The following is a 24,237-nucleotide window of genomic DNA, read 5'->3' on the forward strand; positions in this document are numbered from 1 at the left end:
TAGTAACAACTCTATAGAAAAATCTCATAACTTGCACACTAACAATATACATATTTGGATGGAACAATGGGGTTCAGCAGATCATGACCTTTCATATGATACCTTACATGGCATGCTTTGTATAAAATATCACAACCATACATGAATGATGAATATGGAGGTTACAGGGTGCCATTTTGAGGTACAGTGTGTCACACATACCTGCCCACAGATAGGTTTCAGGCAATGAATGCTATCATATCTCATATCGTGAACGACCCACATGTACTAGTCAAGACATGCCTGTCTCTTCTGGGCCACATAGCTTTGTGCCTATGTTACCCCTTTCCACGAGACTTCATCTTTACTACCTCCAGACATGGCTCCATGCCTTGTACTCACCGAACCATCTCTCTTTGGACCTCAGGCTGAAGAATCTGGTGCTACTGTCCCTACTACGGTGGATGGACAACACGTCCCCCTTTCCCCTGGGTCATGTACTGCTGCGGGTTCCCCTTCTTCCCTCCTTTCCAAGCAAAATTATCATCACTGATGCTTCCCTAATAGGCTAGGGAGCCCATATGGACAACCGCACAGCACAAGACACGTGGACCCCTCTCGAGTCCAGGATGCACATCAACATGCTGGAACTTGGAGCAGTGCAAAGGCTGTGCAAATGATTTCTCCCACTCTTTCAATCTTCTCATATCCTCATCATGTCAGCCAACACCACCACAGTTTTCTATATCAACAAACAAGTGGGAGTGAGCACCCTCGCTCTCTGCACAGAAGTGGTGAAGCTCTGGAACTGGTGCATCACACATCAAATTGCCCTATATGCAACTTACCTCTGGGAACACAGAACGTGCTCGCGGACTTGCTCAGCAGACACTTTGGAAATGACCACGAATGGGAGCTTCGCAATACGGTGCTATGCAATATCTTCAAACAATGAGGAATCCCTGCAAAGGACCCGTTTACTTTTCGGACCAACAGCAAATGCACTACGTACTGCTCCAGAGAAGGCATCGGCTGTTGCTCCCAGGGTGATGCTCTTCTACTCTCGTGGTCAGACCAACTCAACTATGTATTTCTTCCACTGCCACTCCTACCTCAATTTCTCCTCAAAATCCAATGAGACAGGGTGACGATCATCCTCAGGGCCCCCTTCTGGCCCAAACAGTTCTGGTTCCCCAATCTACTCCGCATGTCTTCTCGTCCCCTGATACCCATCCTGAACTTTCCTGATCTCCTCACCCAACTCAGTGGCAGAATCAGGCACCCTAATCCACATCTGCTCCTTCTCAGGGTGTGGTAATTCGATGGGCATCTACTCTAGAACGAGCATGCTCCTCAGCTGTACAAGACCTTCTCTCTAACAGCAGGAAGGACTCCACTAGACAATGCTACCGGGCTAAGTGGAGGCGCTTTTCCTCTTGGGCCCAACTTAAAGGAGCTCCACCTGAAGAGGTGGAAATCCCCCTGATTCTGGACTACATTCTATCCCTGAAGTCATCGGGTCTCGCCCTAAGCACGTTGACTGTCCACTTGGCTGCAATTAGCATATTCTATCCACCGGTGCAGAGAGCTTCTTTGTTTTTGCACACCCTAGATTTTGGAAGAGCCTACTCAGAACCTTCCCTCTCTGCCAAATGGTCATATCTCAATGGGACTTGAATTTGGTATTTTCAGGTTTAATGACTCCTCTCTCCCCCCGCCCGCTTGAGTCACTGGCAATCTCCTCCTTGTCCCTCCTTTCCATTAAAGTTGCCTTCCTGGTAGCTATCACTGCAGCGAGGAGAGTCAGTGAACTCTGTGCTATGATGGCGGACCTGCCATTCACAGTATGCCACAAGGGGAAAATTTCCTTATGTCTACACCCTAAATTTCTGCCAAGGTGATATCCCAGGTTAACTAAGCTATTCACTTATCTGTTTTTTTTCCAAAACCACATGCCTCTACACAAGAATGTTGGCTCCATTCCCTCAATGTCAGGCATGTGCTGACCTTCTACCTGCAGAGAACGAAACCTATCAGAAAGTCCCCTCGACTATTCATTGCAATAGCTGAGAGACTATGGGGACAGGCCATCTCCACCCAGAGGCTCTCTTCTGGTGGATTTCTGACTGCATCAAACTCTGCTACCAGCTGTTGGGCCTACCTCCCCCTGCAGGGATACAGGCTCACTCCTCTAGAGCGCAAGCTACCACCATGGCCTCCCTCCGCGGCGTATCTCTCATGGACATAAGTAAAGCAAACATGTGGAGTTGGGTGCACATCTTCACAACACTTTATACCCTGGTGCAAGACTTGGCAGTGGATGCTTCATTTGCTTCAGCTAGTAACGAAAGATGATAGGAAGGCAGAGCTGCTCAATGCCTACTTTTGCTTCAGTCATCTCACAAAAAATAACTAGCATGTGACCAGATGATTAGGAAAGTTACTATAGACCATAAAGGGGAAAGGATGCAGATCAGGATAAGTAAAGAAGGTGTAAAAGATCTTCTGACCAATTTAAATTAATTCAAATCAGTGGGGCCAGATGCTATTCACCAGAGGGTACTGAAGGAATTAGCTAAAGAAATCTCAGAGCCACTAGCAATAATATTTACAAACTCACGGATGACAAGAGAGGTGCTGGAAGACTGGAGAAGGGCTAACACAGTGCCCATCTTTAAAAAGGGGAGAAAGGGAGAACCGGGAAATTATAGACCAGTCAGCCTGACTTTGATACCTGGGAAGCTACTAGAGCAATGTATAAAACATTCAATTTGTTTGAATACTTGGAGGATGAAGGGGTGATCACTAGCAGCCAGCATGGATTTACCAAGAACAAATCATGCCAAACCAGTTTGATTTCCTTGTTTGACAGGGTAACTGATTTGGTGGATAGGGGGATGTGGTGGACACAATATACCTGGACTTCAGCAAGGCTTTTGACACAGTCCCACATGACATTCCGATAAATAAGATGGAAAAATGCAGGCTTGACAGAACTACTAGTAAGTGGATCCATAATTTGTTAAATAACTGTAAATAAAGGGTAACTATTAATGGAATGATGTTGGATTGGAGGGAGGTCTCAAGTGGGGTTCCCCAGGAATCTGTTCTGGGTTAGGTGTTGTTTAACATCTTTATTAATGACCTAGATGGAGGTATAGAGAGCAGACTGATCAGATTTTCAGATGAGACAAAGCTATTGGTGCTTGCCAGTACTTTGGAGGATAGAACTAAAATTCAGAGGGATCTTGATAAATTGGAGAATTAAGCTATAGACAACAAAATGAAATTCAACAAAGACAAATGTAAGGTGCTACACTTAAGGAAGAAAACCCAAATGCACAAATACAGAATGGGGGAAAACTGGATTGGCAGCAGCACTGCTGATAGGGAGTTGGGAGTTGTCGTGGATCACAACCTCAACATGAGTCAGCAATGCGATGCTGTTGCAAAAAAAGCAAATGCTATTTTAGGTTGCATTAACAGAGGCATAGCATAAAACTTATGGGAGGTGATTAGTACCACTCTACTTGGCACTGGTTAGGCGTCAGTTGGTTGGACACACTGCTGAACTCAGCAGTACTGTGTCCAGTTTTGGTCATCAGTGTATAGAAAGGATGTAGCGAAACTGGAAAGGATCCAGAGGTGAACAACAAAGATGATCAAAGGGATGGAATGCAAGCCATATGAACAAAGGCTGAAGGAACTGGGTATATTTAGTTTGGAAAGAGAAGATTAAGTGGGGCAGGTATGATTGTGGTCTTCAAATACCTGAAAGGCTGCCATAAAAAACATGAAGAAAAGTTCTTCTCTCTTGCCACAGAGGGCAGGACAAGAGGCAATGGGTTCAAACTGCTGGATAGCAGATTTAGATTAAATCTTAGGAAAAAGAAGAGGAGGACAATGGAACAGACTACCTTACAAGGTTGTGGAAACTTCTTCACTGGAGGTTTACAAAAGGAGGCTAGATAGACATCTGTCTTGGATGGTTTAGACACAACAAATCCTGCATTTTGACAGGGAGTTAGATTAGATGATCCTTGCAGTCCCTTTTAAACTTATGATTCTATTTTGCACGGTGGTCCTCCGCACGACCCTTCCATCGTCATCCTTGCACCCTCCACCAACTTAGGTACTGCTTGTCAATCTCCATCAGTGGAATACAATAGGGACCATCACTTGAAGAAGAAAGGAGGTTACTTACCTGTAACTGGAGGTTCTTCGAGATATATGGTCCCTATCTGTATATCATTTCCCACTCGCTTTCCCCTCTGCTGTGGATCTCTCAGATTTGTGGTGAAGAAGGAACTGGAGATGTTTGGTCTACCCTGCCCTTTATCACCTTAGATAGAAGCATGAGGCAAGTCAGGACGCATGTGCGGACCAATGGATACTGCTTTCCAATTCTCTGACTCCGGTTGTGAGGTGTGCATGTGTAACCCTCTGTGGAATACAGATAGAGACCACACATCTCAAAAAATCTCCAGTTGCTGGTAAGTAACCTTGTCCTTTGAGACTAAATGAAGGTGTCAGGGAATTACCTCAGTTTCTGTAGAATAGGCCTGTGATGATTTACAGCCGAGTGGAGCAAATAAAATATGCATTGTGTGTTCAATGTGGAAGTCATCAATATGTGAGACTTGTTTATTTCTTCCCCCCTTCCTAGTCCCCAAAATGACTTGAAGCAAATAGCAAAATTTTTGACTCAAGTAATTCAAATTTAAGTAATTCTCTTCCAGGGAATGACTACTATGATACTTCAGTATATTAAATGTAGCTCAGGAGCCTTCTGTACCATTCCATCTATCATGATTTAGAAGAAATTAACAATCTCTGAGAATTTCCTCTCTCTGATGGATGGAAATCCTGACATCCATTCTGCAAGCATTAAACCCACGGGAATTCTTAGAGTTGTATGCAATACTGATTCTTCTGGAGGGTGAATTTTAAGGTTCTCCCTGCTTGCCAAAATTTGTTTGATTTGTTAAATTCCTGCCTTTCTCCTAAGAATGACACCTTCCACTTGGGCAGTGTTGACCTCCAATGTGGAACTTCACTGGGACTGTCAAGTGGTCAGTTGAGTTTCACCCTAAATTTTACAGGCAATATATGACCGTTTCTTTTGGGGTTGGTGCTGTAAGTTGTCATCTTCTCATAGTCCTATTTACAAGAATGGGTACTGCTGTAGGCATTCTGCTATCTGCAATGGCAAAGTATATTAGAGAAATCTAATTTCTTACCTGTCAAGTTTCTTTAAGTCCTCCTCTCACAGACAGCCAGTTTTCCCCCTTGGACTCTCAGGATCTTTCTGCAGTAGATCTGTTGCAAATCTAAATCTGACAGGGTCAGTCTAACAAACCTTCCTGAGCATGCTATACCCCTTTAGTCTGAAATAGCCTGAATTTTTGTTGACTTTCTGGGCATGCTTCAAAGGACAGGTGTTCAGGTTCTTGGAGAAGGTAGATGGGGCAGAAAGAGATTTGTGTATGTGGCTGGCTGAGTTCCTATCAAATTGATCATTTAATGCTATTGAGATTTAATTATGTTGTTAATGGTGTGTTAGGATGGCTGTGGTCTTGGATAGGCATCTTTTGAATTATTCAAATAAAAATATTCTGCTCTTACTTTGCTGTATTTTCACCAGTTAATTTTGAGCTTTCATTGTGTTTTTGTTTTCCGTTTTGACTACAGCGGTGGAAAAAAGTCAATATATTTGGGAAGAATTTAGATGAGACACTTGAGAATTCATCCCAAAATACCACTGGCTTACTACTTTGTTCTGTTTAGTGTTTCCCCAGATTTATTTTACTATGGTCTTCTGCACTACTGACTGCTAATTATGGTATATTTTCTAAAAGCTGCTAACATTTCATTGCAACAGGTACATAACCTCCTGACTCATGCCGTAGTCTATACTTTCTCTAGGAACAGTCCTGCTGTAAAATTTGTCTAAGTTTAATATTAATAAACCTTCTAAAACAAGTTTGTGGTGGTTCTTTCCTATGAATACTTTGCTGGTCAAGAATAAGATATAGCAATGCAGTACATGCATAGCAATGCAGTACATGCATAGCAATGCAGTACATGCATACTTAGTTTCCTAATACTTTTTTTTTTTTTATAAATCCCCTAATGTAACCATTATGCCTGATGATATAGATGTAGTCAAGCATTCATTGAGTTCTTTACTGGCTCTGCTTTTGCTCACCAAAGTAATTGAGACCAGTCTGTAAATTTAAACCAAAAAAAAAAAAAAAAAAGGAAGCTTGGTAAAGATTTATAAAAGCAATAGGCTAGATCATACTACAGTAATCATGTCATTGATAGTCTGTCATCCCTCCTATTGTCTCATCTTGTGCTTATATAAGTTTTTTTGAGACAGGGACACTTTATTTTGCATTGTAGGCCTAGTACAATGGGATCTCAGTCCATTGTTGGTGGATTTTTTCTGCAACAACAACACAAATAAGTTACTTTAGTGTCTTAAATCATGCAAATGAATTGACCAGTATGGGTGGTTAATTGAGACAGTTTTATTATTTCTGTAAAGATGTGAATTCAGTGCTTTTGGAAGTTGGTGTATTGGCATCCCTGGTGACTTAAATCCTCCTATACTTGCTTAGAGACTAGGTAGAGTATAGGGAGGCCGCGTGCTGTCCTCATAATATGCTTCAATCCTAGCATAGTTGGACTTTTGAGTGCAGTCTCCAGGCCCAGTCAGTCCTTGGCCAGTCTGCTATCAACAAGCATGGCAGTTGTGTTGCTCTTCATGATGTGAATCTTGTAATGACTGCCTTCAAGTGATAACATTGGCTGAACAAACCACCACCAATTAATTTTATAGCAGTATGCAAAAATTCTACTTGTTCACCTGCACAGAGCAATATCTAGAATTAGAAGTAAAATAGCGGGATTGACCATTCTGTCCAGAAAGTGACTTTCACTCAGGTAGGAGTATCCATTTCATGAAATCAACTACAGGATTTAGTGGTTTCCAACCACCAAGAAATAATTAATGGAAAATGTAAAAACTAATAAATGATTACTTCCTGATCCAATCCTTTTACCCCCAAAACTAAAAGCCCCAGTGGTTTGTAACATGAATTTTCATAAATGTTGGAACAGCTTGTTCTGCTATTTAGTGTAATTATAGAATCACAACAACTCTGGGTACCATCTGTGTACAAATTAAACTGATTTGTAAGTTTTAACTCCTGTGAGCTGTGCCAAATGGTATTATTTTTATTATTTAATACTAACAGCTCAGTGCCACCAAGGGATACTGTGTGTGTGTGTGTGTAATGATTTCTAAATTCACTCAGTTCAGAGGTATTTAACTTGACAGTGTCTCCTTTAAAACTGTACCCCAAGGTTCATTTAAACAAAAGGCTCACAAAAACAGACCAACCAAATTTCCCATCATTTTTATAAGAAAAATCCTATCGAAAGTATCTAGTCAAACATTTCTTATCGCTATTTGCCATCATCATTGCACTTAACTATTTATCAAATAGTTAAAACTTAATTTTTTCAGTAACCAGAAGAGAAACTGACTGCTTTTTCTCTTAAGATGAGAAATGCAGAAAGCAAATGTGAAATAAATTGTGAAATGTAATTTAGATTTTAATTTACTTTTGCTGTTAGGTATATTTGTAACATAAATGAAAAATTAGGGTGGGATTTTCCAAAGCCCCTAACTGGTTTAGGAGTGCAAGTCCCACTGAAAGTCACCCAAGGTGCTCTGAAAATCCAATCCTTGGTTATTTTTTAAAATATGTGTACATAACTTGACACACTGCTTTTTAAATAATATCTAGAGTGTACAAATATATAAGTAATGGGCACAAAGTAGCTTCAGGTTAAATGTAAAATATTTGCGGGTAAAAGTACAATAAATTCTTTGTTTTCAGTCCATGGAGCATACTGCTAGAACATTATAAACCTCTGTACCCAGAAGTAATTTTTTCTGTTCAAGATTTGTGTAATTTTTTTTAGATGGCTGTGCCAGCTGCAATGTTAATATTTCCATGAACTTGCAATATAAAGTAATGATTCATGTATTTAGCATAGTTTGGATTTAAAAAATGAATATTTCATATAGAAATATTCATCTAATCAAGTACAAATGTTAGCAATATATTGTAATTGCAGTGAAATTGACCCTGAAGAGGATGAGATTCTTTGATTGTACTACAAATTCATCTGTTTTCCAAAAATAGCATTGCTTCCAGATGTTTGCATTAGCTCTGACTGACCTGAACTGAAATCCTTATGCATGGGATAGTATAACATCAGGACTGAAAGTACAGTAGAAAGTAGTAAAATATGGCTAGGTACATGATTCCTATAAACAAAACACTTTTTTAGAATTGCATAGCAACTTCTTTACAGTCATCTGTTGGAGGTTCAGTATTTTCTAGGCCACCTGACCAGTGGCAAGCTAAATAAATTCAGTGAATTGTCTGCATTACCAAATGTTGTCGTTTCTAATGTAAGTATCTTGTCAGTGTGATACAGGTTTTTACAACTAAAAAAGTGTATAGGGTGGTAGAAATTTTGTTTGAGGCCTGTTTTTTTAAAGTAAGCTTGGGAATACTTTGACTAACACCTATTCTAGTTCCATAAAAGTAAGTTTGTTGGTCATGTAGCTTTTGCAGAAATGAGAGGCTGAACTAAAGTAAAAGATATGCAAATATTCTATTTCCTATGTGTTTTGACCTGCTGTTTTGCAGGCTTTGGGTGGAATGCAAATATAAACTTTAAAAGAAATCAAGCTTTTTAAATATCCTGGCCTTAGCTCTAGTATAGGGATGGACGAACTTTTTGGCCGAGGGCCACATCGGGGTTGCGCAACTGTATGGAGGGCTGGGTAGGGAGGGCTGTGCCTCCCCAAACAGCCTGGCCCCTCCCCCAATCCGCCCCCTCCCACTTTCCGCCCCCCTCTGAACCCCTGACCCATCCAATCCCCCCCCCCCAGCTCCTTGACCCCTGACCACTCCTTCACAGGACCCCTTGCCCCTATCCAACCCCTCACCCACTCCCTGTCCCCTGACAGCCACGACCCCTATCCACACCTCCGTCCCCTAACAGGCCCCTCAGGACTCCCCCACCTATCCAACCCCCTGTCCCCTGACTGCCCCGACCTCTATCCACATCCCTGCCCCTAACTGCCCCCCGGGACCCCACCCCCATCAACTCCCCCTACTCCCCATCCCCTGACTGCCCCCAACCTCCGCCCCATCCAACCCTCCGCTCCCTGCCCCATTGCCATGCCAGAGCCAGCCATGCCACCGCACTGCCCGACAGGAGCAGCAGGTCAGAGCACTGCCCCCGTGGCAGCGTCACGGCAGGGGAGGGGGAACAGCAGGGGAGGGGCTGGGGGCTAACCTCCCCGGCCGGAAGCCCAAGAGCCAGGCAGGATGGTCCCGCAGGCCGTAGTTTGCCCACCTCTGCCATCATGCAATGTTATATCGTAGCACTAGAAATAAATCTACCCTCATTTGTTCTGGATTTAGTTTCAAGCCCTGGTTTACATCTCTCAGGAAAGAGTAAGGGTAGAAGGGAACCAGTGACTATCTGAATCACTGGCAAGAAGACAGAAAATACTGTCAATGGAAGTGGTCATGATATTACTGTGCTAGCTCTTGCCACTCTGAAAACATCAACTTGTTTGTCGTAAAGTACATCTTGAGATACAGCAGTAACTGAACATATCTTCATATATTTGTAGTTGGGATGGTAGCTTTAAAGTAGTAACATTACTTAATATCAGGTTTTGTGGGGACTTCTTGTTTTAAATAACTCTGATGTATTGCTATTTTTTCTTGACAGTTCCTTACATGAGAGTTGTTTTAAGTTAACTGAGAAACAGTTTTTTTAAGAATGATTGTAGGATTGTTCCTAGTCCAACAAGAATAGAGGAGTTAAGTGAGTCTGCCAAGTTTTAGTAACCTCTAGCTTTCACTTGCACAGAATTGTACAGAATTGTAGTATTGCTTACGGGCACTTTTTTATTAATTGGTACTTTACTTTAGTTACTGCAAAGAATGTTAGGTGCAAGCTTTAGATGAAGCTCACACCCACTTGAATACTCAGAGTACAGCATGTGTTATGCTTCAGCATCCTCTAGTGCAGTGGTTTTCAACCTTTTTTCACTTGTGGATCCCTAACAAATTTGAATGGAAGTCTGGACCCCTTTGAAAATTTTAGACATAGTCTGGGGACCCCAGGTTGAACAATACTGTTCTAGTGGTTGATTTAAGAAAATTAATGTTGGTGTCAGTTAGCCTTCCTGAAACTTGACTATCCTCTATTCCTTTAAGTGCTTGTCTTTAAATTGTCTATCAACCTCATTTGGGTAAAATGTCAAACCAAAGCACAGTATTCTTTGTGTAACCTAACAGTGCCTTTATACAGAAGGGACTGTCACCTCCAATTACTTTGTGATCCTTTTGTATATGTAACCTGAAATCATACTTATTGTTTCCTCTGCCGTATCTCTTTGTAAGGTTATATCTATCATCCCTAAATCTTTTTTTCCATTACTACTATTGGACTACTTTCCACTCCATTCCAGTATTATTACTTTTCTGCATTAGCACAATATGGAGGTTACGCTTGTAAAAAGCCTTGCTTAATTTTAGCTAAAACTTCTAAATAAATGAACAAACTAAACAAGAAAAAAATCCAAGTATTTCCTGGCTGGCAGTAAGTCATCACTAGATAGACAGGAGTCTTTCAAAGGGGGAAAGAAAAGAAGGAACATGTGTAGAGGCTCCAAAGATCTGTAAAGCTGGGAAAAAAAGTTTAGTTTTTGAAGGAGGAAGGGAAAAGTCTAAGACGCTAGTGAAACAGTGACTTCTGCAGTTTTAGCTGTTGAAAATTAATTTGGTACTTAATGCTTCTTCCATATTGTGATCAGGACGGTAGGCCCTACTTTTAAAGGTATTTAGAATCCCAAAAATGCAAATAGAAGCCTAATGGGATTTTCAGAAGCACCTAGGTGTCTAACTCTAACTTCCCTTGATTTTAGTGGACGTTTAAGCACCCCTTGTGCTTCTGGGAATCCCATTATGCTCCTGTATTTAGAAGCCCAGTGTGCTCTAACAACATGCTTCTGACCAAGGAAGAGCAGGTATCCACACCACCTGTATATCCTTGTACAGTAGGTCAGGTGTCTAGCCTGACAGTGTTAGGAAGTGGTAAGTGCATATGTATGTAAAAAAACCCCTTGGTTCTGCCTTGTTCTGCTAAATTATACATCTGAGTCACCTGATGACACTTGTTTATTGTGGACTGGCTGGCAATCATAAGATGTATCACACGTGTTAGAATAGCAGTGCTTATAATGTAGAAGAGGTTGTCCTGGGAAGTTCAAGTGATCAAGTTTAGGTCTGTTAGAGGTAGAGGAAATAGCTTCTGTTTCTGGTTACTGTTGCTAAATGTAGGTTATTTGGTAGCTTGCTTAAGTAACAGAGGCTTATCGTATAGCTGTCTTGGCTGAGGTACACAATTAATACAATTTAAAAAAATTGTTTATATAATTTCATTTGTATGATACACTTGATACAAAACAGGCCATTAGCAGCTAACTGAGTACAAAAGATCAGTGAAAAAGTATGCACATTTGTGGCTTCTTTTGTGCTTTGAGCTCATGGGACTTTGCATTATTACAGTCACGGGTGTCTGTTCAGTATTTTCTTGTTTTGTATTCATAGGCAGATGGATTCAGAATTTGGCCTATCAAGTGATAATCTTCCTGATAAAAGACTTGGAGAGAATTTGACATTAATTTTTTTGCTGTAAAGTTTGATTTATTTTGTAGGTCCTATATTGCATTGCTTACAGCCATGACGACTTATGTATAGCAACATATGTTGCTAAGGACTACTAAAACCTCTGCCACAAAGGAATATTTCTGGAATACAAATCAAATGACATATTGTGGTCAAATGCCCAATTTTATATCTATAAATCATCAAAGACTTGTAGTTTGATGTTGACAGATTCTCTCTCCCACCCCCCAGTAGAGTTGCAGCTGAAAAACAAAGTACAATAGGATAAATTTATTTTCAATGTTAAAAATAGATATGGCCAATATTGAAAACAAGATTGGAGTTTTAATGTATGTCTTCACTGCTCCCAGCCTGGGTGGACAAACTCGTGTTACGAGGATATGAGCTAGTGTGCTAAAAATAGCTGTGTGGATATTGCTGCACTGGCAGAGACTTGAGCTAGCCATTGGAGCTCAAACCCGGATCTGATCTCAGGTGGCTATCCTGACCCTCTGCTGGTGCAGCACATCCACGCTGCTGGTTTTCATGGGTTAGCATGAGTCTGTCTACCATGGATGGGATACATGCTCTCAGCTGCCGTGTAGATGTACCCGAAGAGGCTTGTGCAAGAATCTTTGCTTATAACTTGAAGTTGTGTACATTATTTATTATACAAATCATCCTTTTCAAATTGGACTCTTGTAAATCATGTTAATTATTCTTCCAAAATTCAGAAGTGTCCTCAGAAATTGAGCTGCCAAAATTGGCAGACTTTTGAATTACAAATATGTTCCCAGGCTGTCTTAATGATCAAGGGTTACCTGTACTTGCAATAACTGAAATACTAAGAAAACTCTGACTTGTAAATAGATACTGAAAATTGTTTAAGATGCTTTGAAAAAAACTTTTTGCTACTAGTATTCAGATAAGATTTGTCTGTGTTAAATTTATAACTTAGTGTATAAAAGTGTTCACCCTACTGTCCAGTTTTTATACATAAGTGAAACATAAGTGATAGTTATGCAACAAAAAAAATTACACTTGTAAGTTGCGCTTTCACGGCAGAGATTCTCTAGGCCAGGGGTCAGCAGCCTTTCAGAAGTGGTGTGCTGAGTCTTCATTTATTCACTTTAAGGTTTCATGTGCCAGTAATACATTTTAATGTTTTTAGAAGGTCTCTCTCTATAAGTCTATATATTATATAACTAAACTATTGTTGTATGTAAAGTAAACAAGGTTTTCAAAATGTTTAAGAAGCTTAATTTAAAATTAAATTAAAATGCTGATCTTAACGCCGCCGGCCCGCTCAGCCCACTGCCAGCCTGAAGTTCTGTTCACCTAGGCCGGCAGCAGGCTGAGCGGGGCCTATGGCCGGGACCCTGGCTGGCAAGGGGCTGGCAGCCAGAACCCCAGACCGGCAGCGGGCTGAGTGGGGCCGACGGCCAGGACCCCAGACTGGCAGTGGGCTGAGCAGCTCAGCCTGCTGCTGGCTCTCAGTCCACTGCTGGTCTGGGGTTCCGTCCACCGGCTCCTGTCAGCAAGGGTCCCGGCTGCCGGCCCTGCTCAGCCCGCTGCTGGTCTGGGATCCCGGCCCTGCCCACATAGAGTGGGTACCTACCTTCTCTCTGGTTCTAGCCCATTCTCTTCCTCTCTGTTTGCACTGAGCTGAGGGTGGGAGTGCACTGAACACAGGGCTGGGGGTGAAGGAGCAGACTGGGCGTTGGGGTGTCGGGTCTGACCAGGAGCTAGAATGAGGGAGGGGGCTCAGGGTTGGGGCAGAAGGTTTGGGTGTGGAGTGCTTACCTGGGCAGCTCCCATTTAGTGCAAGGGGTGCAGGTAGGAATGTGGGGAGGGAGGTGCAGGAGCTCCCATTTGGTGCTCACGGTGGGAGTGAGAATGTGGGGAGTGCAAGAGTCAGGGCACGGAGTGTGGGGGGGCTGGATATGTATGGGGGTGCAGGAGTCAGGGCATGGTGGGGGCTAGGTATATGTGGGGGGTGCTGGAGTCAAGGCTGGGTCGTGGGGGGTGCAGGGGAGAGGGCTTGTGAGGGAGGTGAAGGAGTCAGGGCATGGGGGGCTGGGTATGTGTGGGGGATGCAGGAGTCAGGGCTGGGGTCGTGGGGGGATGCAGGGGTCAGGGCAGGAGGCTCGTGTGTGTGGGGGGGAGCAGAGGTCAGGACAGAGGGCTGGGGTGTGTGTGAGGGTGGTGCAGAGGGCTGGGGGTGTGGGCTGGGGTCATGGGGCTGCTCCCGGCCCCCCTGCCCAGAGCGGTTCACAGCACGGGGCTGGAGGGGATATGCCCTGATTCCACCCTCCTTCCCCATGGCCCCATCCCCACCTCTTCTCCGCCTCCTCCCCGGAGCAGTGAGAGCACTCTGGGTCCGCTTCTCCGCGTCCCTTGCAAGGGCCATCAGCTGATCAGCAGCAGGGAGGGAGGGGCGGGCAGGCATGCGGGGTGGGGGGGGGACCAAGCTTCTTCACCCTGCCCCCGCGCAGGGCGGACAGAGAAGAGGGGGCAGGATTTTTAATGGCACCCCTGCTGCTGCCTGCCGGGGTTCTGGCCTGGGTTTGGCAGCGGGCGCTGAGCGGGGTCGGCAGCTGAGACCCGGTAGGCAGCAGCGTGCCATTAAAAATCGGCTTGCGTGTCGTGTTTGGCACGCATGCCGTAGGTTGCCGACCCCTGCTCTAGGCTAATGTAGTTTGTCAGTAAGCTCTTGCTGATACTCAACCTATGTTTTCTTTATTCATTCCATTATCCTCCTTGTTATAACCCTTTGCATTTCCAGAATAATTCCTCCAACTGTGGCTTTTAGGCTCTCCTTCTGAAAGGCTTTCTCGAATATGTGTGACTTTTATATAATTTATCCATTTCTTTTTTTTTTTTTGTTTACCAAAGCCCTTGCTGGATTCTTGGACACAGAAATAGGGGGGTTGGTAAATGGTTTAAAAAGAAAACACACTTGACAGACTGTTATTCCTCAGTCTACAAGTTGTTTAGTTGTATGAGGGATTTCTGGGATGTTCTTTTGTAGGTGAATCAAGGCTAGCCAGAATGTTATCTGATTATGCCATTTAAGAATGTATTTTAAAAAAAATGTGATAAGATTAGAGAACCAATTAATTAATTAGCAAATGGTGTAAATAGTATAATATATAAACTATCTCAAAGGAAGGTAATGCACCCCTTCTGTTTGGCTAAACTGGTTTTCATCACAAAACAAAGAACTGAGTTTCTCCTGTGTTCCCTGTAGAGATACAAGACTGAACTTGCTTAGAGACTAAATCGCTACTAATCCCTAGAAACAATATAGTATTCCCTCCAGATCAGATCTGAAATCCCCATCAAGAGACCAGCATGTTTGATCTCTTTCTTTGAGATAGCATTGCAATAGACAGTGCTTTTAGATTTTCAAAAATTAAACAGAGGTAGGAGAAAATTGTTCCCAAGCAACGCAACCTGAGAGGTGATTTCTAACCATTTTGTGTTCTTTGGGGATTTTTGCAATGTCTTTGAGTACTCCTTGTGCCTCACCTAAAAAAGACAGTTTTCACTTTTTTCATATTTTGTTCCACCTCATTCCGATGTCCTATTTACTTCACTTTTGCTTCATGTATGTGGCATTCATTATGCTCCTTAAATTAGGTCAGGACAGTAAACCACATGCCCCTTACCCTATGCCACTCCATGAATCATCTGGGCAGAGGGAGTATAGAGCAAGCAGTGTTACTGGCCTATACCCATTAGCACAGTGGTCTCCAACCTTTTTATGCCCAAGATTACTTTTTGAATTTACCCTGCCCCTTCCCCAAAGCCCCACCCCACTGCTCCATTCCCCCCTCTCTCCGTCACTTGTTGTCCCCCACCCTCACTCACTTTCACTGGGCTGGGGTAAGGGGTTAGGGAGGGGATGCAGGCTCTGGGCTGGGGCCGAGGGGTTTGCAGTGTGGGAGGAGGCTCTGGGCTGAGCCTGGGGTAGGGGGTTGTGGTGCAGCAGGTGGTTAGGGGTGCAAGCTCTGGGAGGGAGTTTGGGTGCAGGAGGTGGCTCCAGGCTGGGGCAGAGTGTTGGGGTGCAAGAGGGAGTGCGGGGTGTGGGCTATGGGAGGGAGTTTGGGTGCAGGAAGGGGCTCAGGGCTGGGGCAGAGTATTGGGGTGCAGGAGGAGGTGAAGGGGGGGCTCTGGGTTGGGGCAGAGTGTTGGGGTGCGGCAGGGGGTTGGGGTGCTGGCTCTGGGAGGGGGGTCAGGGCTGTTTTGGGGTGCTGGCTCTGGGAGGGGGCTCAGGGCTGGGGCTTGGGGTACAGGAGGGGGTTTGAGGTGCTGGCTCTGGGAGGGTCTCAGGGCTTGGGGTTGGGGTGCAGCCTCCTGCCAGACAGCACTTACTTCCTGTGGCTCCCGGTTGGTAGTGGAGCGTGGCTGCCACTAAGGAAGGCTTCCTGCCTACCCTGGTCCCATGCTGCTCCCGGAAGGGGCCAGCGCGCCCCTGGGGTGGGACAGGCAGCACCTGGCTCCGCATGCTGCCCATCTCTGCAAGCACCGCCCCCGCAGCTCCCATTGATCATAGCTCCCTGTTCCTGGCCAATGGGAGCTGCAGGGGTGGTGCTTTCAGACAGGAGCAGCAAGTGGAGAGAGACCTCTGCCCTCGCGGGGCTGCGCTAGCTGCTTCTGGGAGCGGTGTGGGGCTGGAGTAGTCAGGGAGCCTGTCTTAACAGCAGTCCCGCTGTGCCACCAGAGATTGCGATCGACTGAGAGATCCTCTAGGATCGACCCGTTGATCGCTATTGACTGGTTGGTTGCCACTGCATTAGCAGATTTCACAAAGCATCTGAGCTGTCTTAACCTGGGATGGAGCAAAAGGTAGGTAGTCTTGATGTATTTGTTGAGCCCAAGGCTTGTTACAACACATGTTGCCACACAAGCCCCCAGAGAGAAGTCCTGAACATACTAATTACCTTTAATAATGAAATGAAAATGTCACTTTGAAGTGTGCTTCCTCCTGTTATTGAATAGATATGGCTTATCTTTCATAAGACATTGAAAACGTGGTTAAATGAGTCTGCCTTATGGAATTTAAGTTTTCCCTGTAGGACCCTTATTCATGAGTAGTCTTGCTAATTTTAATTGATAACTCATGTGAATAAGGTTCCACTCACATTGAGCCCCAAGCCATTAATTTTAATCTCTATATTGCCTAATTAAAATTTGTATACATTTTTCCAATTTTGCTTTGTGATTGTCTTTTAAAAATTATCATCTTGGCAGTATGTCTGCTATTCATATAGCATACTCTATTAAATTCTAAATTAATGGGAATTCCCTTTGTGTATATGTAAAGGCATTGTATTTTGGAAACAATATGCCATACAACAGAGAGCTACTGCTTGTTAAAATTACATTTACCTATTTCTATATGGGTAGCAGCTTTGCAAAGACATGAAATATTCATTGGACTGTGTTTTAAGAGGCACAGTGTATCGGATTAATGTGAAGGAGAAAAAGGCTTTTCAACCAAGCTTTCTTTGCAAGTAAATCTCAGCAAAGCTGACCTACTTGAACCTGAACTGTTGGAACCTGAACCTGGAATTTCACAAGTGTTGTGAAGGCCAAAATTATTGAAACCTCAGTAGTGAACAAGTCTATGCACTTCTGCTGGGAGGAGCTGAGGGACCGTGCACTGGTGAGACACAAGGATACAAGCATGTACAAGCTGCAGAGAGCCTTGATGCAAATGCTTGTACTGTAATCAGAAGTACCTAAGGAGTTATGCTTCAGCATAAATTGTGCCTGGTTTGGAATTACTAAATGGTGGAGAAGAATATTTGGCAGGATTAAATTGGTTTTCCCTTAGCATACTGTTAGCACTGTTTTCAGAATTAATAGCATTGTGGCTCGGATGTCTGCTTTGTGACTCACACTGGTGTCTGAAGGCAAGTATACCTCTAAAAGAGCCTGTTGATCCATAGGAGAAAAACAGACTTCTCAATTATAATGGCTGTTAAACTAAATGTAAAATATGCATGCTGTATAGAAACAATTTTGATGTATCTGACAGCTGTTAATAGTTGATTTTTTTTCAATCAGTTACATACTGTAGAAGTTTATACATACTGCAGATTCATGTGGGTAACATGAAATTATTTACAGATCTATTTTTGAGGAGGCTAGTTGGATAATATTGCATTATAGAAATGTCAGGCCATATTCCTGTCAGAGACTTAATTGCACCAGGGCTATTTTCCTCCTTACCGCCCTCACCCCCCGCGTCTCCTCCATCCCCCGGCTTTTACAGTGTTCATTGATTTAAGGAGGTCTCTGTTTCAGGAACTAAAAGGAATTATTTTCCTTTCTCTTTGTTTTGTTTTAAAGTATGGCTATTGCATAAGAGAATTTAAGCTGTGGCTGCTGTTGCACCAACAGTAGCATTTCTTGATTGTATACTGAGCCTATGTGCTCAGAGCTAAGAGTACTGTCTGAATATAGTGTAAATTATTACAAGTTCTGATTTGCTCAGTAAGGGTGTTCAGTTTGTGCTATTGATTTGGAGCTTAATTTGCATGCTTAGTGTATTAATACCTAAATCATCCAGAGAGCTTTCTTCTTGTTTGACCAACTCATGATTTTTTAATTGTAATTTTTTTCCTTATAAGAATAATTTTTTATTAAAACTTAACCTTTTCTAAAATGTGTTGCTGTGCTGTTAATATATAAAGACCTTTTGATTGTGTCCATCCTGTGCACTGTGATTTAGTTCCATCCCAAGCAATCTTATAAAAAAGAATGTCTTAAGCAGGGGGTTATGACATATTTTTTCAGATGGCTTTAAATTTATTTCTAAAAAGAAAGCCCTGATTTAGTTGCAAACAAATATGGGGCATACATTGTGTTCTTCAGAAAGTGTCTACAGTAGATTGCAATCTTCTTCATTGGAAGATATGTTATTCACTTTTTAAAATAATCCTTACCATGCCCATTTCAGACCATCACGTTTTTCTCCTTTGTTCCTTGTCAAGGTTCCTCCCCCACTCTGAACTCTAGGGTACAGATGAGGGGACCTGCATGAAAAACCTCCTAAGCTTATCTTTACCAGCTTAGGTCAAAACTTCCCCAAGGTACAAAATATTCCACCCGTTGTCCTTGGACGGGCCGCTACCACCACCAAACTAATACTGGTTACTGGGGAAGAGCTGTTTGGACGCGTCCTTCCCCCCAAAATACTTCCCAAAACCTTGCACCCCACTTCCTGGACAAGGTTTGGTAAAAAGCCTCACCAATTTGCCTAGGTGACTACAGACCTAGACCCTTGGATCTTAAGAACAATGAACAATCCTCCCAACACTTGCACCCCCCCTTTCCTGGGAAATGTTGGATAAAAAGCCTCACCAATTTGCATAGGTGACTACAGACCCAAACCCTTGGATCTAAGAACAATGAAAAAGCATTCAGTTTCTTACAAGAAGACTTTTAATAAAAATAGAAGTAAATAGAAATGAAGAAATCCCCCCTGTAAAATCAGGATGGTAGATATCTTACAGGGTAATTAGCTTCAAAAACATAGAGAACCCCTCTAGGCAAAACCTTAAGTTACAAAAAAGACACACAGACAGAAATAGTTATTCTATTCAGCACAATTCTTTTCTCAGCCATTTAAAGAAATCATAATCTAACACATACCTAGCTAGATTACTTACTAAAAGTTCTAAGACTCCATTCCTGGTCTATCCCCGGTAAAGACCAGCATATAGACAGACCCCCAGACCCTTTGTTTCTCTCCCTCCTCCCAGCTTTTGAAAGTATCTTGTCTCCTCATTGGTCATTTTGGTCAGGTGCCAGCGAGGTTACCTTTAGCTTCTTAACCCTTTACAGGTGAGAGGAGCTTTCCCCTGGCCAGGAGGGATTTCAAAGGGGTTTACCCTTCCCTTTATATTTATGACATTCCTTGTTTTGTATAGTACCGTATTACCTTATTTTTTCTACGTAAATGATGTATTAAAATCAGAAGCTTGCTTGCATGAAGCATCTAAAGTTACTGGTAAAAAGAATCTTAAGTGCACGGATGCACTTCAGATTGGATGCATTCAGGATATAGAATGGTTATCACACAATTCATATGGAGTCATCTCCCATTCCCTCCTGTGAGTTGTCAGCAGATACGCTTGGTAGTTTTGTTGAATTTTGTAGTCTTGTCTCCTAGACTTTACATGGGTGTGCGTATCAATCCATTAATTTTATAATTGAAGTGATTCTGCAGGCAATAGGTCCTGAAACTCAGGGGCCTAGGAATCCTTTTAAATGCCCTTTTAATTTTTTTTTATCAATTCTAAAGGTGCTGGCTTAGTAAATCTGCGTTTTCCAAGTGCTGATGGTGCTTGCTGTGGTTGGCATTCTGAATTTGTGCTGATGTGTTTAAAAATAAAATAAAAAATTCACAACTTTTGAAGCGTGGTAAAGTTCCAAAGTTGTCATGTAGAAGATGGCCAGAATCTGAGCATTTACCAAGTTGTCCAAAATGCTAAAGTGTCCCTCTCAGCAGAGGAGGCTAGTGCTGGCTGTGGTAAATTCAAAAGGGTTTCTTTAAATTTGGAATGCTGAACATACTGAGACCAGAAAACTCTGCTTCTCTAGCTTGTAGACTGCAGAACACATCTTGTGCTGCGTACTGTCACAATGTGGAGTCTGCTGAAATCTGGGCCTGGAATTAAGGCATCATAGAATGGAATGTTTACTACACTGCAGGCAATAGTTCACATGTCCACCACAGTGTAACAGTGCTGTTGCTGTATCAGTAGTAAAAGGTAAAGACAGGAGATCATAAAGGAGTAGTATCAAGAGTCATGTCACAGGTTTACCATTAACAGGAAATATAAATTTTTATCGTGGCAAATCAATGAAATGTGGTAGTTAATTGGGATAATAGATATTAAAAACTTGATCTTTGTATGTTGCTGGACTGGAACATTCAGCATTTAGCAAGGTTCTGGCACACTTAGCATTCATGTTACCCTTGGGTATTTTGGAGCTATGGTTTCTGTGGATGGCACACTAGTTGGATATTTCAGTCACAATCCCTCTTTAATGCCTGCCTTGCCTTTGGCATGTGCTAGAAATTATTAGGCTGTTAAAAGAGGACTGAGTATTATTTTACAGTTCACAGCATCACACAGAGTAGTAGGCTACAATTATTTTTCTAAATTGAAAGACATTTTTATGTGCCACATACATACTTTGCACTGTTACAGCTACTTTTAGCAGCCATTGTAGGGACAATAGAATACTGCAGGCTGCTGTGTTTAGGTATGATCCAGTGAGCCAATCTGACTTGAGGATGCTTAGCACCTCACAAAATTGGAGTGGCTGAGCATTAATTACAAACTATTCTATCGTTAACTTGATTTTGAGAATGGCTTCCTCCAACGAAGGAGAAGTAGCCTTTGTGTGAGGAAGGAACCCAGCTGAGCTAACTGTATATTTTTTTCTTTTGCATTGTCCAATTAAAATGAACCAGGTTTCATAATGACTTTTGTCTCCGATGCTGTATAGCAGGGGTGGCCAACCTGAGCCTGAGAAGGAGCCAGAATTTACCAGTGTACATTGCTAGAGAGCCACAGTAATCCGGCAGCCCCGCCGATCAGCGCCTCCCCATCAGCTGTTTCGTGGTGTGCAGGAGGCTGGGGGTGGGGGGAAGGGGGAGGAGTGAGGGCGTGGCAGGATCTGGGAAGGGGTGGAGTGGGGGCAGGGCCTGTGGCAGAGCCAGGGGTTGAGCAGTGAACACCCCCCAGCACATTGAAAAGTTGGCGCCTGTAGCTCCAGTCCCGGAGTCGGTGCCTATCCAAGGAGCCGCATATTGACTTCTGAAGAGCCACAGGTTGGCCACCCCTGCTGTATAGTAAGAAAATGGAGCCAGCAGAAAAGTGCCCAGCAGTGAAGAAAATTAACTTGTGGGAGTGGATGTGTTTTTAAAAAAAAAAAAAAAAAAATTGCTTAGTGGCTCCTAGCAATTTGAATGGTGTTAATTGTTAGATATGGGAAACAGGAGAATTGTCCATATTAAAATAGATCGGTAGGGAGAAGGAAAACTGATTTGGTTGTTTTACATGTGAGAGTAATAGCAGGTAAAGTTTGGTTCATCAGGTTACTTATAAGGTCAGCTCAGAGTTCTTAATTGGATTTTTTTAAGTGAGTTTTATCCTCCTTTGGTTTGCTTGGCTGCTTCCATTGAAGTCTTAATTTTAGGTTTAAAAAGGTGATTCACTGCGCTGCAAGTCTTAATTATATTTATTGGGTATAAGTGTTTCTGCATTAAGCAAACATTACGGTTCTTTTTATTTTTGTGGAGGTTATATCGCTTTAACTGTGCATCAGAAATGTAGAAAGAAAAAGTTAACAGAAGAAAAAAATTAGAATAAAATACTTGCTTGTTGCATGAAGTGGGTGATTGCTTAAAAATCAAAATAAGTAATGAGAATTCAGGTCAGTGTTAACAGAAACACCACTAGCTAGGGTTGCAGCATTGATTATTAAAAGTTTACAACCTAAAATTTTAAACAATGAATTTATTTTGAGTGCCTTAATTTTTGTATGCCCAACTAGACAGATGTTAAATGAGCCTGGTTTTCAGCAAGTGCTAAGCACTTGCCCCCTGAAAGCCAGGCACCTCTAAGGTGTGTCCAGTTGGGCATTCAAAAATTGAGGTACTTAAAATACCTAGTCTTTTTAGGATGCTTAAGCCAATACTAGTCTTCAGAATTGGTATATATTTCGTGAATTGTTAACTGTTAGCAAATGGGATTCATCCTCTGTTAACATGTGGACTTAAAAGGTTTATACTGGATTATTGTTTGGAGAGATTATCAAAATGCATCTCTCCCTTTGAATTGTAGCTTTTATTTTTATTTAGAATCTACAGTAATCATAGGTGACAAACAGTGGATATCAGGAACCTAAATTAAAAGTAGAATTTAATCACTATTATGTAAAATAAAGCATTGGCTGCCTTCTCTGAGCATTGGCACTCATGATAGTATATTTTTTAAATGAAGTGTCAAATAGGAAATGCACATTACTACATTAGATCATGAGTTAATTTTTATACAGTATAAGTTTGGGGCTTGGGAGACAAGCAGGCAGCGGAATCTATTTAACAAATCCATTCTGAAACCCTAAGTAATGACAGTTGCTTAGTGCCCAGCAAGCAGTGCTGAACAGCAGCCTGACTTGAGATGTACTGATTGAATTAAATGTGAAATATCACTGAAGTAGGATGGTGAGAGGGGGCACAATCCATTCCACTTTCAGCTCATTAAGAGAATCTGCAGCAGCATAATTTGAGCCTATAATGTCTCTGTTTATTGCTGATTTTGACATCCTCTGGTATCTCCTCACATCAGTGTGTATGTGTGTTCTTTGTGTCTGTTCCCTTTGGATCTTGCTAATCAGAATGTGAGGTAAAAATCTGTTACTGCAACATTCTTGTTCCAACCAGCTAATGCTAACCAGCTGTCTGAGTGAACATAATCCTTACACAGACCATCTAACTCATGAAGGAAGAGGGTCCACTGCGACGTAGGTTTTCTTCATGTGCTGGGGTTTCGCCTGGTGTGTTTCCTGCACGATCAGATGTCCGAAAACTTGTCCGGAATGCTTCGTTTGGAGGATACAATGAAATATCTCCTGCTTTACCAGGTTTGTTTTGTCTCACTCTTGCTCGGTAGCTCTTAATAAAAACAAAATTTACAATCTCAAATCCATCAATTTAGGCGAAAGCCCTTCACTAAGATGTTGGTATTACAGAAACTAGAATGAATATTCCAAACATATTTCTGGATGAAATCTGCTTGTGGGAAGAGCAGAAATTTTGTATCTTTGACATGTGCGTAAATAAACTAGCTTGTTTCAGAGAGAACACAAGTGTGTCTTCCTAAAAGGGATTCTGTACATGCTTGATAGAGAATATCGTGCTTTGTTTTGATTTGCATACAGGATGCAGTTTTTTGCAACTGAAAAATTGTACAATGGGGAGAGAGAAAGTGAGACACAGATTTTTTTGAACTGTAGTTTTTAGCAGTTCCATGGTAACTGCTACAAAGTTCACACACAATGTCAGTGGTCTTGCTAAGAATGACAAGTCAAGAAGCTGAGTTAAGGCTAAAGTTTTATTCTTAATCACACCCCCCCTCTTTTAGTATTGCAGGGGTCTCCAGTAAATGACTTTATATAGGATGGGTTGAATCTCATCTTGGTTATACATTTCAGCTTGTTCTGATAGGTGAAGGTGTGCAGGGAACAGTGTTAATTAATAATACTATAATGAGAGCTGTGGTGATTTTTAAAAAAACTTTTCATTGTACATCTACATAAGTGTGATTCAAATCAGTATTAATGGGGCATATGTTCCTATATTATACTTTAGAAAACTTAGACTTTAAAAATCTATTTCCAAGTATTGTCAGTCTGAAGTACAATACTGCTTTGAAAGTTACAATGTAAAAATAGC

General features: G+C 42.3%; 1 protein-coding gene across 7 annotated transcripts in view; it reads left to right on the forward strand.

Annotated features, from left to right (window-relative positions):
• The window catches only part of OSBPL8 (oxysterol binding protein like 8), a 189,880-nt gene that overhangs the window by 89,075 nt on the left and 76,568 nt on the right, over nt 1-24,237 (forward strand). The window contains exons 1-2 of one of the 7 annotated variants that reach the window (XM_084646372.1): nt 2,965-2,981; nt 23,227-23,426. The exons of 5 other annotated variants lie outside the window; for them this stretch is intronic. In XM_084646372.1, coding sequence (XP_084502498.1) covers nt 23,282-23,426 — 145 coding nt within the window. In that variant the 5' untranslated portion in view covers nt 2,965-2,981; nt 23,227-23,281. Of the gene's footprint in view, nt 1-2,964; nt 2,982-23,226; nt 23,427-24,237 lie in introns of those variants that run through there. One more of the 7 variants, XM_084646371.1, reaches the window with a different exon arrangement.

The sequence above is a fragment of the Lepidochelys olivacea genome (genome assembly GCF_965140295.1).
Source record: "Lepidochelys olivacea isolate rLepOli2 genome assembly, chromosome: 1".
Classification (NCBI taxonomy): domain Eukaryota; kingdom Metazoa; phylum Chordata; order Testudines; family Cheloniidae; genus Lepidochelys; species Lepidochelys olivacea.